The sequence below is a fragment of the Lissotriton vulgaris genome, chromosome 7 (genome assembly GCF_964263255.1).
Source record: "Lissotriton vulgaris chromosome 7, aLisVul1.2, whole genome shotgun sequence".
NCBI lineage: Eukaryota > Metazoa > Chordata > Amphibia > Caudata > Salamandridae > Lissotriton > Lissotriton vulgaris.
Window position 1 is genome coordinate 616,230,419 of NC_141695.1, and position 15,217 is coordinate 616,245,635.

Genomic DNA, 15,217 nt, shown 5'->3' on the forward strand with positions numbered 1-15,217 from the left:
GACAGGAAAATGGTGGGCGAGTGGGGAGGCCATTGTCCAAGTGTATGACTGAAGTATAGTGTGCTAGGGCACTGCCTTTCACAGAGTGCACCTAGGGATGAGGTTGCTTCTAAAGTTTAATTGCAACAGTCTAACATGAAATTGAGGTGTGATGGAAAATGTGTGGAGACCTCCTTGGAAGTATGTCCTAGTGATTGGGTCGTGATTAACAAAAAATCCCATAAAAACCAAGAAAGGTTTCCTAATGTTCTGTGCCAATGCAGGTAAATAAACATTTCTTTGTAGCACATCCTCTCAAATGCAAGCTAGCCTGTCAGTGTTTTTTTTTTACTGAAGCTTTGTTTGCCAGCTAAAATACCTTAGGATAAAGAAAAACAAAGCTGTGAAGTTCAGGAAGTGCAAAGATGTACATTATCGTGGATCACCATTTGTCAAACTTGTAGAGTCTGTCTTCGGATGTTACTCTGCTTGTTCCACTTGACAACTCCATTTAAATTAAGTAAAGTGTATGAAAAATTGAGGAGCAGTTAAATGCTCCATACAACAAGGATGTTTACTCTAATATAGTTAGGTTTTTTTAAAACATCCTTACTTTAAATCTAACAGCTGACTGAGAGGGTTGTTGCTTTATACTTTGATAGACATTCTCCCCAGAGTAAAAACAGAACGAGATGATATGAGACAGACCATCGATAGTAGTTCTAAAATTTAGGACGATGCCCCTCTCCTATCAAACTGCACATGAAACTACCAGCACCATTAGCACCTGACACTTTCCGTACAAAAACAATTTGATGCGAGTGCATGGCAGACACACTGTACACGAAGTCCTACCTAGGCAGTTTACTAAAGAAGACAGTGCCATATATAGTCCACTCTTTTCAATTAAGTCCTTCCCTTGGGGTGGATTAGTCAAAGTTAAACACTTGTTGAAATTCCTTCCTAACACACTGCACAATGTGGCATATTAGAAACCAGAAGGGAACATGAAACAAGCATTGGTGATCAGAAGGACCTGTGAAAAATACATTATGGCTCCTAAGATGCTATATAATTCCATCACACTTATTTTGTTCTAATGAACAAACACCTGTAGAAGATTACATCCGTGAGACATTCAATATATGTTCAAAAACATTAATAACCAGGCATCATACTATAGTCTATCATAAACATTTTAGTAAGACAACTTATTTCCCAAACATTAAACTTAACACTCTGACTGCTGTACATCCAGGACAATGAACACCTAGCAGTTCATGGATATCTTGCATTTGGCCAGTTGGTGGGGAAGATGCTATCAGTGATGCCTACATCAAACTTTGACCCACATCAACAAATACAGCCCTATTACTCAACTACCTTACCTTTGTATGGTCATTGAGCACATTATTCCTGAAACTCCATCAAAACAATGGCCACAACGATTTTATAGCACCTATACAACCACTCACTGTGTGCCTATAGCAGCGTGTGAAATGCAAAAAGGCATGTAATCAATGTCTGAGAATCGTATCTCTCCATGTCTACCTTACTGAAATGTCGGTCTCAGCGTCTGCATAGAAATCTTCAGCCTCGGCCATGCTGAATCACGGTAAAATATCTAATCCACGTCTCTGTACAGGGACAATCAAATAATGTAGTGTGTTTCAATTCCATCACTTTCAGGGACTTATATCAACAAACCATGTCATTTTCAACAACTCTATACGACAATGCTTAATCTTATACATTGTAGCACTGCCAAAGCTGTTTCTACCAAAGTTATTATAAAGTATCTGAAAAATGGCCTGGCATGCATGGCCGTGGGGCCAGGGAATATAACTCGCTGGGTAATTTACACAAAAGGAGGCAGAGTAGTCGGGCCGTCAGTATGGACTAAATGAATGTTTAGAAGTTTGTGGTGAATAATCCTCGGCAAACGGTCTGCAAAGAAAGACGCCCGCATAAATATCTCATTAAAAGACGGAGATTCGGTCTAAAGTATCGGATACGCACTTTCTACGTGCATCAGGGCTTACCTCTAAATCGGCTTAATACTGCGCTGAAATGCTATCACTGCGAGTTCAGAACGCCGTGCCAATACTTCCGGGCATCGCTACGTATGAAGCTCCCTCCCATGGTGGACACTGAGAACCTACTATGGCGACGTTCTCTGTAGTTCCCCTTACGCCTCATCTATCGATATTTACGAGTGACTCAGGGTAACGAAATGAGTATTTAATAAATAAAATCATACTGCCGCGACAAACGTTTACTCTAAATACCGGCGCAAAACCCAAGCGACCTCAGCCCAGCGTGCATGGCTCCAACAAGAAACTGCCTACACCGGGAAAAGATGCCCGCAGCTCCACTGCAGCCCTTGCTCGGTCACTGCTTGGAGCTCCCTGCAACCTCTGATCACTTGTAAACAGAGACACGGACAGCGCAGGGGGCGGGGCGGAACAAAGACACGGACAGCGGGGGGGGTGCACTGGATGGGACAGCGGAATACAACCATGCGGGACCAGGACGATCTTAGCAATGAGGAAAAACATCCATGTTAAAAAAAAAAAAAGTACACGCCTACAGTGGCCCACGTCTTCATGATGTTCTAAAAGGGGCGCCCCTGAATCTGCTCCCAGAAAGAGTGATGCATCTCTCTTCCAATAGCTAGCCTCCATTTATGGAGCTAGCCAATGGAAGAGACAGGCGGGACAAAGCCCCGTACTGCTAAACAAAAGATTTCGCCTGCACGAACACTGCTGCGCAGTGGACGCCAGGCGAAACCTAAAAACGGTGGGGCTCAAAATAGAGCCCTGCGGGACCAGATTTCCTGCTGCCGCTCCGAAAGGAAGGAAGCAAACCAATTTTACACCGTGCCCCCAACACCACACTCTGCTAACCTATCCAGAAGCCGGTCATGGGGCACGGTGTCAAAAGCAGCAGACAGATCCAGCAATATTAAGACAGCGCTACCCCCTTTGTCCATTTGAGCTTTAATAGTTTCTGAGACCTCCAATAGGGCTGTTTCTGTACTAAGAGTGGCTCTGAAGCATAACTGGTTGTCATGAAGCACATGGTTTCCTTCTATAAAGTCTGTTAGCACGGAGTTGACGTACTTCTCCAAGACCTTAGAATAGAAAGGCAACAAGGAAATGGGCCTGTAGTTGGATGTGATCGCAGGATCTGCTGTGGGTTTTTTCAGAAGAGGACTGCCGGATTTAAAGGTTCAGCAGTCTTCTTCAGAATACTTTCCGGGCTGCGGTCGGACGGAGAGCCCAACATCAAGGTGGTCACAATGTCTAGAGATTTTTCTAAGGAAATGGGCGGAAATTGGGAGAGTGCACAACACTACCTCGGTGACAGGACACTCGGTATCGTATCCGCATCGAGGATGTCCGAAGGGGCAAACGATTGTTGAATCAGGTGGATTTTGTCGTGGAAAAAGTATGCCATCTGATGGACCCAACTAAAGGTGGGAATAAAATTCTTACTTACAGCGCTGGGAGATGTAAAATCCTTATCAATTTTAAACATTTCTTTACTTTTACTTACGGCCCCTTGTATTTTTAAGGTAACAATGTTTTTCTTTTCGGCCCGGACCTCGTTAAAATAAGCCTTCAACGCTTGCTTATAAATAACTCAGTCATTGGGATTGTATTTGGTTCACCAGACTCTCTCTAGACGTTTGCAGGCACTTCTGCTTTCCCTAAGTGTCACTGTAAACCACGGTGCGAAAGCACGGTTGCTTGTGGCTTTCCGCGTAGTATACAGCGCTAATACCCTGACCTGTTCTTCAAGCCATTGCTCTAGACCAGGAGCATCCATTTCAGGGTTTCCACTAATGGGAATCTGGTGCTTCCCCAAGGCTCTCTCTAGGCTGTCAGATGTAACCTGATTAAAAGATCTAAAAGTAACGGCGAGCATCCCCCCCTTATTGAGCTTGGGCTGCAAACTTTGGAAATTTAAAACTCAGGAGAAAGTGATCCGACCATACCAATGGATGGGGAGCCTCTGTTTCCATACTCACGCTAGAGAATACTTGGTCTAAAGTATGACCCTTAACTTGAGTAGGACGGTGAATATAAGGGGCCAGGCCAAGGATCGCTAGAGATTCCCTCAGCCGAATCGCCTCAGAATCAAAGGGCACATCCATATGGACATTAAAATCTCGTAGCAGGAGACAGTGCCTGTATTTAACTGAGATAGGAGATATAACTTGAGTGATTGACTCCGTAAACGTGCCCACCGGACCAGGTGGCCTGTACACTAAAATGCCTACAACGGATTGATGGTCCAATATAGTAATTACGAAACTGAGGCTTTTAGCCTCGCGGATCTCCTGAGCTGGAAGAATAGAGCAGGAAAGTGCAGATTTAAAAATTATACCAATTCCCCCCCCTTTTCCTACAAGTCGATCCTTCCTCAGAATTTGTTAGCCCGATGGGATAGCCCCTGCTATCGTTGGATTAGAGCCGTCATTCAGCCAAGTTTCTGTTACAAACATGACATCAGGGCCGGACTCCACTAATAAATCATACTATTCAGCGTCCTGTTTTTTTATGGAGCGGGTGTTAAGGAGAAGAAAATTTAGTGAGTTGTTCTCTAATGGGCCCAGACCTGTGCCCTTACTCGCCATGATCGCACTGCCAGATTAGTACCAGAAAAGTCTGCTATCCAGTTACACTTGTGGCATGACCACGAAGTTTCAGTCCTGCTCTTCGCCCCTTTCTGGCCGCATCAGTATACCTGTCCTCTGATGTCCAGGAGTTCAGCTTTGCTTTAAACAACTAAATTCCCTGGTTGGACCTGTTCACCGGCAGCATTCCCGGCTCCGGACTCCTCCAGGACGCTGACGGGCGCAGATGGGCTTGCCTTGGGCGCGTCCGCTGTGCACCGCGTCTCGTTTTGTAAGCGCCAGGTCTCGACAACTAGACAGCGCTTGAAGTAGAAATGGCTTACTCGGGCACGGCAGGAGTGTACTAGCGGAACGTTCTGATGCCCCCAGCCGCAGAGAGTCCAAAAAATAAAAAACAATTCCCCGCAAATCCCACAATGAAGAGCCTCAACTCAATTCTCCACACCAGTTATTTTAAAATGCCCTGCCACGTAAAAGACACTATAGCAGCAGCAAAGATTTTTAAAAGCAGGCACACCGTAATTCACAGTAGTTCAAACACCCTATCGGCGGCAAGTGCAACAATGTCAGTTTCAAAAGTCGAGATCAGGCGCGCTCGGACCGAATCTCGACTTGTAAGTGCCAAGTCTTGATAACTAGACCGCGCTTGAAGTAAAAATGGCTTACTCGGGCACGACAGGAGTGTACTAGCTTTCTGTTGCACCCAACCGCAGAGAGTCCAAAAAATAAAAAACAATTCCCCGCAATTCCCACAATGAAGAGCCTCAACTCAATTCTATGTCAGGACTGGAGGCGAGGATTATGCCTTCTTTCTCCACTTTATTTAACAGCAGCGAAGACACAATAAACTACGCTTCCCATGGAACAGTGGGAAAGCAGTAGAAAAGAAACAACACTGTGGCAACCAATCATAACAACAGAGTCAGTGTCCAATAGGGAGACAGGGAGTCCAACAAAGTCCTCTGACATCAGCCCCTCTTCCTCTTTCTTCGCTGCTCAGCAGCCTAAGATAAGTGCTCCTCAGTTTACTATCAAGCGCTTACTTTGTTCATTGTGTGTTTAGCTTCATTGTTTATCTACTGCGTTTTAACGCGAATGTGTTAAATTCCTGCGTGTTTAGAGCATGTTAATGTGCGCTGATAAACATCGCGCTGTTGCTTTATTGCCTTGTGGAATGTTCATGGCAGTCGTTTAGGAGCCTCTGTGTGGCTCGTTGTGCAACTTTCGCTTGTTGTGACGCCGCGGACACGGGGGTCCGTTTCCCCCCAAAGAATCTGGATCAATCATCTCCCCTGAGGCCCTTTCTAACTGGGCGCAAAGAGTAATTGTTTTTCTGGGAAATGCAAATTGTGCCCTCAGTACTGAGCGCCGTAGGTCCCTTTTTATAGAGATAGATCCCTTGTTGGAGGACCTTGCTGATTCCGAGGCCGGGGCAGTTGCCCAAGGCAGGCTCTTTGGAGAGCCTTTTATCAAAGAGCTTGGCAACATTGTCAACACCTTTACGTCTTTGGACCGTGCCCAATCCACGATAAAAAATGTTTTTTCCCTTGTTTTTCAGGGGCCGGTCGAGGCAGGGGCCGTTGGACCGGTCGGCAATACCCCCAGGGCAACTAGAAAGACTCCAGGCAATACCAGGACCAGTCCCGCTTCGGAATTTCTATCCCACCCGAGGTAGGCGTGGGAAAGGATGAGGATACTGTCGAGGCTCTTAAGCCTCTAACTCAGGTGAGGGTCCAACCTTCTTCCCTGTTAAGCATAGGGGGGCGACTGGCAAGTTGTTACCAGGCTTGGTTGTCCCTCACACGGGATGCGTGGGTACTTCAAACCATGCAGGGGTTTCATATAGAGTTCATAGGACGCCTGGTTCAGAGGTCCAGACCCAGGCCTATCCAGTTTTCGCAAACGGACGCGGCCTTGGAGGACGAGGAAGTTGCCTCCCTCCCCCTCAAAGGCGCGGTCTCCCCTGCATCCTTGCACCCCCAGGGGTTCTTGAGCAATCTGTTTTTAGTGGACAAGACGGATGGGGCAAGCGCCCACTTATCAATCTCAGAGGATTAAACGAATGGCTGGTGTATCACCATTTCAAAATGGAGGGGATTCATCTCCTCAGAGATGTCCTGCGTCAGCATGACTGGATGGTCCGCTTGGAACTCAAGGACGCGTCCCTTGTGATCCGGATCTTTGCTCCCCACAGGCATTTCCTTCAGTTCGCCTGGCGAGACCGCATCTACGAATTCACCGCCCTTCCTTTCGATCTCTCTTCGGCGCCTTGGTGCTTCACCAAGGTCCTCAAACCGACGGTAGAGTCCCTGCAGGCTCAGGGGATCAGGATGATTGTCTACTTGGACGACCTCCTTCTCATGGCGTCCTGCCCTCGGCAGTTGATTTCTCAGCTCCAAGTGACCATTTTGCTCCTTCTAGACTTGGGCTTTGAGATCAACAAGAAGAAATCTTCGCTGCAACCTGTCCAATCGCTTACATTCTTGGGGTTCGTGATCGACTCCACAACATCTACGCTCAGTCTGCCATCCAGAAAGGTGGCGAAAATTCGACACGAGCTCAGGCGTGTCCTCGCCCAACAGCAGATGTCCGCGCCAACTGGCCCGCATGGTTGGTCTTCTGTCAGCCTCGATACAGGCAATTTTTCCGGGCCCGTTGCATTACAGGGCTCTTCAACGCCTGAAGGTGTTCTTTCTTCGGAAAGGATTCCCGTACTCCCACAAGGTCCCCTTGTCCTTGGAGGCGAGAGCCGAGATCCAGTGGTGGTTAGACCACATGGAGGCCTGGAATGGCCGGGCGATCTTTGGGTCAGCCCCAGATCTGGTGATCGAGTCAGACGCCAGCAGCCAAGGTTGGGGGGATATGGCTACAGGAGGCTTGTGGTCTCCAGATGAACAAAAATTGCATATCAATTGTTTAGAGCTCCTAGCGGGCTCGTTTGCTGTGCGTTGCTGGCCGAGAGAGTCTGTACAGTCCTGCGTCCTTTTGAAGATGGACAACATCTCTGCCGTCCAGTATGTGAACCACCTCGGAGGCAAGCGGTCCAAGGCCCTTTTGGACCTGGCGGCGAGCTTTTGGCAGTACTGCCTGGACAGTCAAATCTCCGTCACGGCGGAGTATCTTCCGGGCAGAGTCAACTCGGAAGCGGATTTTCAATCCCGTCACTTCAGGGATTTCTGTCTTTGGAAACTGGATCAGTCACTCTTCTCTCGGCTGAAAGAGCTATGGGGTTCTTTTTTCGGTGGACCTGTTTGCTTCCAGGCTCGATCATCCGATCCCTCATTTCTTCAGTTGGAGACCGGATCCCTTGGTGATTGCCACGGACGCTTTCTTGCAGGACTGGAGTCTGGAGCAGGGGTATGCGTTCCCGCCTTTCGCGACGATCACGCGGACTTCAGCGCAAGTCCGGAGGCAAGGAGCAGACCTAGTGTTGGTCACTCCTCTGTGGAGGTCTCAAGTCTGGTTTCCAGTTCTTCTGGAACTTTCTAGGGATTTTCCAATCCTACTCCCCCACTTTCCGACTCTCCTCACGAATCCAGACGGGCTTCCTCATCCTCTGGTGGAGACGGGATCGCTGTTTCTCATGGCGTGGCGGAATTCCTGGGCCGTTGGGAGGCCCAAGGGTCTTTCGGAAGCAGCTAAGAGCCTCATCTCAAAGGCTTGGGCAGGTAGTACCGTCAAGAGGTACAAATCGGCATGGGGAAAATGGTCCTGTTGGTGTATGCAAAGGGGTTTCAATCCCCTGGGCGCAAATGTGGTTCACATCGTGAATTTCTTGGCGCAGCTCGCTTCAGACGGGCTTGCTTACCGCACCATCAACACTTTCTGGTCTGCCATCTCCTCCGGTCATGTTCCGGTTCAAGGATCCCCCGTCGGATGTCCGAGCACTGGACTTACCTGGGAGAATGTACACTCCAGAGGGTGTGAGTTTCACCCTTCTCAGGCGAACCAAATGCCATACTAGACTTATCTCCTACCAGAGTTCCCAGATTCTCCAAAGCTGTGCGTTGTGAGGTGCCTCAAGGCCTATGAGGAAATGACAGATGACATTCGCCCCCCTGGTGAGCGTCCGCTCCTTATCGCGCTCCGGAAACCCTTTCATGCGGTCTCCTCTCCCACCATTGCAAGTTGGGTCAGGTGGGTAATGCAAGAGGCAGGCATTAGCCTCCGTCACTTTGGAACGCATTCTGCTAGGGGGGCGATGGCCTCTAAAGCTTTTGGCCTGGGAGCCAGGCTGGAGGATATCCTCAATGCAGCCGACTGGTGGTCAGACTCTACCTTCAAAAGGTTTTACTTTAAGCCTATTCTGAATATGGTTCAACTGGTGGTGGATAAGCTTTGAACAAGCATAATCCTCGCCTCCAGTCCTGACATAGAATGAAAAATTTCCTAGCTAACGTAACGGAAAGTTTCAATTCTATTAAGGACTCAGAGGCGAGGATTATCCCACCCAGCCTTCCTGGTGGAAACCCCTCCCCGTATTGCAGTAAGTAATGATCTTTGAGTTGATTGTTTTCGCTTTGTTGTATGCTTTAACATTTCTTTAGCTCCTTAAAGGGTCTTTGGTGGTGACTTCTGTATGGTAATTGTTCTCTGTTGTTTCTGGTTATGATTCCCAAAAGCAAGATGTCTGAGGTGCCATGGTGGACTGCCTTCACGCTCAGAAAGAGGAAGAGGGGATGATGTCAGAGGACTTTGTTGAACTCCCTGTCTCCCTATTGGACACTGACTCTTGTCATGATTGGTTGCCACAGTGTTGTTTCTTTTCTACTGCTTTCCCACTGTTCCATGGGAAGCGTAGTTTATTGTGTCTTCGCTGCTGTTGAATAAAGTGAAGAAAGAAGGCATAATCCTCGCCTCCGAGTCCTTAATAGAATTGAAACTTTCCGTTACGTTAGCTAGGAAATTTTTCATTCCCCACACCAGTTATTTTAAAAATGCCCCGCCACGTAAAATACACGATAGCAGCAGCAAAGATTTTTAAAAAGCTGGCACACAGTAATTCAGAGTAGTTCAAACACCCTATCAGCGGCAAGTGCAACAATGTCAGTTTCAAAATTCGAGATGTGATAGAAAGCGAAGAGGTAGTAACGTGAAAAATAGGAGGGCGAGAAAAGTTAGAAAAGGCTGACTAAAGCGACCCAGAACGCTGTTCCCCGGGAGTGTGAATTAAATGCAAAATGTACGTAATATGTTATAAATGTCGATGCTAATGAGATAATGGTTCCTCACCAAACTGCTATGGTATTGTTGGCGGGGCTGAAGGTGGCAGACATGGGGAAATGATATTGACCGTACCTGTTGTTTTACGTTGTTATAGTTCTGATATGCACAGTTAAAATGCTAATGGAACACGCTGTATGTACAAATTGCAAAACAAATTCCAATAAATACATTTAAAAAAAGAAAATAAAAGGCTGACTTAACGACTGAAAAGGTGTAGGAAAATACATTGATAGATGAATGACAGAGAGGCAAAGACAGTGTAGGGAAAGAAAAATCAGAAATTATGGCTAGGTTAATCTGTAATGGAGAAATATTTCTCTTTGATTCCCGGGTATAGGATTGTGTTATTAGTTCAACCTATGGCATTTTTTGGCAATATGTTTGAATAAATATTCAGTAAAATGCTTAACCTGAGTCTGTTTTTTCTGAACATTTTCTTGAAGGGTGTGGGATAGACTCCACTAAAAGACTCCTGGTTTACTTCCTTGTTATCTCAAGCTTTTGTTATGGCAATGTTTAGTTCCCAGTCTGGCTTTGATACTAGTGGGATGTTGTTGTTTTCCTTTGATCGTGCATCACCTCCTAAATATGGCCACCAATGATTTGTGTAAGTGAGAGATCGAAGGCAATAGGGCTCATTGTTGTATACTGCCAGACAGTCTTCAGAAATTGGTGTTGAGCAGCACAGTGCACTGAAGTTAGAGTCTGTTTAATGGAAAATTTGCATTTATGCAGCAAGCATGAAAATAAAGGGATATCTAATTATAAAACGGCTAAGGATTAATTAGGCCACCACTTTGATGATGTTCCCTCTAGGGCCCTCGTACAGCGTTTATTTCTATCACTGGTATGCTCTCCTACCATCTGCACTCTACAAGAGTTGTTTCACTACTGGTCAAGCCCATGTGATATGTGTGCTTGCTGCCATCCAGCCTTCTCTGTAGCTGGCCTTGTAGAGCACCACAATTTTGTCTTCTTTGATCTCTCATGTTGTTTTCTTTCTCTAATAGTACCTGGGTGACAGAGTTTCTGAGAAAGTGAAGTCCAAGGTGGTGGAGCTTCTTTACAGCTGGACATTGGCTTTGCCAGAGGAGTCCAAAATCAAAGATGCCTATCAGATGCTAAAGAGGCAAGGTAAGAACAGCTTCCATTGGGTATCTCTATCCTGTTGCCCATCGATCCACTTTCACTGGCCATCTACAGCGCAGTGTTAACTTTTCTGTTTTTCACCACCTATCTCTCACTTTGATTCCCTTATAGTGACCCTTCTGTCTTTAACCAGCTCTTGACATTGTTAACCCTTTTGATGCCCAATTTTCTTAATTGAAAATGTGTGTCTCTGTAGTAAAATACATTTATCTTTGTCTCTTGGTCAACCTATTTGTCGCACTACATTGACGTTCTGTTCCTTATTGTCTTTCCTTTCCCTTTGTCATTGACCATAGTTCCCTGAATTCTTTCCTTTTATTGGTTACTGTTTGTATTGACTAGCTGTCCTGAACTGGTACCCTCTTACTTCCCTTATTGATGTTGATCGGTTATCCATTACAAAGGACCAGATGAGACATTGCTTATGTGCGATCTGTTCTGAATGTTCATCTGCGACAACTAAAAAGAAGAAACACAATGTACATTCACTGTGCCATATGATATATTCAGAAAATGTCTGGGTATAAAACTTCAACATATTCTGGGTAGTGATAATCCAGGATTTGGGTTCAAAACCTTTCTGAGTAAAGTTAATGCTGCATCTATAGCTCCCATTACCTTCATTCTTTTGGCAAATAGCAACTTACCGATGTATTACATAAGTGTGATTTGCATTTAAGTAGATTGCTAGATGTAAGGTACAAAATGCATGAAATATAGAGTATGTTATTTCCTCAGGAGTCTCACCCTTAGAAAAAATGATGATCAACTACTAAGCAGACCTCTCTCAAAGTGATCAAAGTGCCCTCAAGGAAAAGGCTGCAAAACTACTCCAGAACTATGAACAAAATTGTTGTATATGCATACATAAGCAAATTATATTTGGTTTGAGGTGTAAAATTCGGATCACATTTTTAGCTAAAATAGGTTAGAAAATCTTGACTTCCTAAGATCTCTTAAAATTCTCAGAGTGTGAAAATATTCTTGACGCTCCCAACCATGTTGTAGTTTGATTGGTTGTGACACATACTGTTCATGGCTGTTCATTTATGTTGTTTAAACACTGTATTGTATTGCATCGTTTATGTAGCACTTACTACCTTGCCTACATGGGTAGCTCTCTGCTGGGTGGGATGATGTTGTGCTTGTTTTGACCCTATGTAGGAAGTGCTTCCATGTAATGCTTGATGACTACCAGTGTGCGGTTAACTTGTTATGGGACACAGCACTTAGCAGTGTGATGTATGAACAAGTTTGAGAGACAGGCATACAATGTATTGATTTCAGTAGGCTGACATCTGTGAGCAGCTCTGCAGATCTCTCATGTTATTTTTTTTTTCATAGTCTACTGAGCATAGCTTTACGCTTACCACATATGATCTGGGTTTTTTTGGTGCCCAACAATAATTTTTGCCTATTTAGATGATTGCCTTCCTTTGAGATTTCCCCCCCAAAAATCAAAATGTCCATAGAAAATCACACAGCCTTTAAAAGGTTACAGTTTAAGACCGAGAGTAGCACTACGTAAACAACTGTACAATGCATACTCGATTCATAAACGTCAACTCTGCAGTTAATGTCTCTAGAATACTGATGCTATGTATCATAAGCTCTTGTCAATTTCCTACGGCTACAAAACACCCTTACATTCTCTCTTTTGATTGGTGAAAGGAACTTTAGTGAAGTGAACATTTGAAAACTATTGTGAAGAATCGAAATTTGCCTAGCATAGTAACGGTAAGTTTCAATTCTATTAAAGATACGGAGGCGAGGATTATGCTTTTCTCTCTCCGCTGTTTATTCAAATGTCACCGCATAGCAGCCAGAAAAGCAATAAACAGGGAAAAAACATATACAAAATACCCAACATCAGGTTAATAAGAGCAACAGAAAAAATCAGAACACATTCAGGGAACTCCATATCTCATCAGTCCATGCTCATAGTCCTTCTACAGTGTCCACAATCCTTAAGGTAGGGCGTCCGGTAAACAACCTTTACAACGAAACTTTTACAACGCACTACCATTACGACGCAACTTTTACAACGCAAACCATTAGAACGCATTGCGCTGGGGGGCGCTCTAGGATAGGGAATAGGTTTAATGTACTATCCAACACCTTCCCTACTATCCACGGGGACTGGAGTTGGAATAGTAAATTAAACTATTCACTATCTAGCGCTCCAAAGCACTATGCTTTGTAAAGGCATGCGTTGTAAAAAACGTGTTGTAAAGGCATGCGTGGTAAAAGCATGCTATGTAACGTCATACATCCAGGGCGTCCATCTTGTGGTCTCTTCCTCCGCGCGAGACACGCCACATCATCAACGGTCTTGCTTTGCGCCATCATTACCTAGCAGGAAAAACACAACAGCGTGAGTGTTGCAATTCCGCCAGAGGAAAAAGACCAAACCTGTAAGAACAACACTCGTCACCAGAACAAGTCTTAATGATTGCATTTAAAGAATAAATTGATTACTTACACCAATACGGGGAGGGATCTCCGCAGGAAGTATGGGTGGGATAATCCTCGCCTCCGTGTCCTTAATAGAATTGAAACTTACTGTTACTATGCTAGGCAAATTTCGATTCTATGTCTGGACCGGAGGCTTCAGATTATGCTTGTTCAAAGCTGATTAACCACCAAACTTGCAATATCCACCACAGGCTTAAAATAAAACCGCTTGAAAGTGGAATCCGAGGACCAGTCCGCGGCACGCATCAGGTCTTCCAAACGTGCTCCCAAGGAGAAAGCTTTCGAGGCCAAGGCACCTCTACCAGAATGAGCTCCAAATTGTTTAGTATCATTGCCAGCTTCTTGGAGCACCCACCGCACCCAACATGCGATAGTGGGGGAAGACTCCGCCTTGTGCGGTTTCCGAAGAGCAATTAGAAGTTGCCTCTCGCCCGGAGGGCGAAATTCCAGTGTCACGTCCTCGTATGTTTTCAAACACTGCACAACACAAAGCTTAGGAATGTCCGCAAAGGCCGTTTACGAGATGGACCTTGTAGCGGACTTTGTACGGTGCCCCACAGTAAATGTAACCCCTTCAGGGGAAAACATCCGTGCAGAAATATCCAAGGCACGCACATCAGAAACCCGGCGACAAGACACTAAACACAAAAGCATAGCCAGCTTTGCCGATAACTCTTTCAGTGAAAGATAGCGATTGTGCTGTCAGGAAAGAAAAAGGTTTAAAACCACATTCACGTCCCACAAGACGGAATACCTTGGCTCCGGGGGTAAAGAAAGACATACACCCCGAAGAAGCCTGCAAACCAAGGGATGCTCCATCCAGCGGTTCATGCGCTGCCGAGATCGCCAAACGCATTGAGTTAATGGTCCTGTAGGCCAGCCCATCCGCCGCCAGCTCCGCTAAGAAGTTTAAGATGGGAACGACACCTGCGACCAGGGGATCCAGGTCCCGTCGAAGACACCAACGAACCAATCTGGATCAAGCCGAGCGGTACCTCTTTGTTATACTGTCGGCCCATGCCTTAGACAAGAAGGACTCAGCCGAGCCCGAAAGGCCCGGGAGCGACCAGCGTCTTCTGAAAGCCGCCACGCCATGAGGCGGAGAGAATCCTGCATGATGAGGTGATGAGGCTCCCTGTCCGGATTGAGAAGGAGACGAGGAAACCGGGGGAGTAGGATTGGAGAATCCCAAGAAACTTCCAGAAGAACCGGAAACCAAACTTGCGACCTCCACCAGGGCGTCACCATCACCACATCCGCCTTCTGGCGGCGAAGATGGGCCGCCGACCTCACCACCATCGAAAACGGGGGGAAAGTGTAGGGCCTTTTCCGACTCCAGTCTTGGAGGAACGCATCGGTTGCCTCCGCCAGGGGATCCGGTCTCCAACTGAAGAACCTCGGCAGCTGGAAATCGAGGCGGGACGCAAACAGATCCACCGAGAACGGGCCCCACATGGTTTCCAAACAGTGAAACACCCGCGTGTCCAGCTTCCAGAGACTTGAATCCCGCAGGTACCTTGAATGCCAATCCGCCACCTGATTGGCCTGGCCCGGGAGGTACTCCGCCGTCACCGAGACCTGATGGGCTAGGCAGTAATCCCAAAAATCCTTCGCCAGATCTGCCAAGGCCCTCGACCGAGGGCCGCCCAGGTGGTTGACATAGCGGCTTGCTGAGATGTTGTCCATCCGTAAAAGTACACACGACTTCGCCGAGTCCTTGGTCCAGCAACGGACCGCAAAAGAGCC

The 15,217-nt window shown here is 46.3% G+C and overlaps 1 protein-coding gene across 2 annotated transcripts in view; it reads left to right on the forward strand.

Moving 5' to 3' along the window:
* GGA3 (golgi associated, gamma adaptin ear containing, ARF binding protein 3) overlaps nucleotides 1-15,217 on the forward strand; it is a 730,479-nt gene that overhangs the window by 132,221 nt on the left and 583,041 nt on the right. For both annotated transcript variants that reach the window (XM_086930774.1, XM_086930775.1), the window contains one exon: nucleotides 10,858-10,981. In XM_086930774.1, the coding sequence (XP_086786900.1) occupies nucleotides 10,858-10,981 (124 nt within the window). The remainder of the gene's footprint in view (nucleotides 1-10,857; nucleotides 10,982-15,217) is intronic.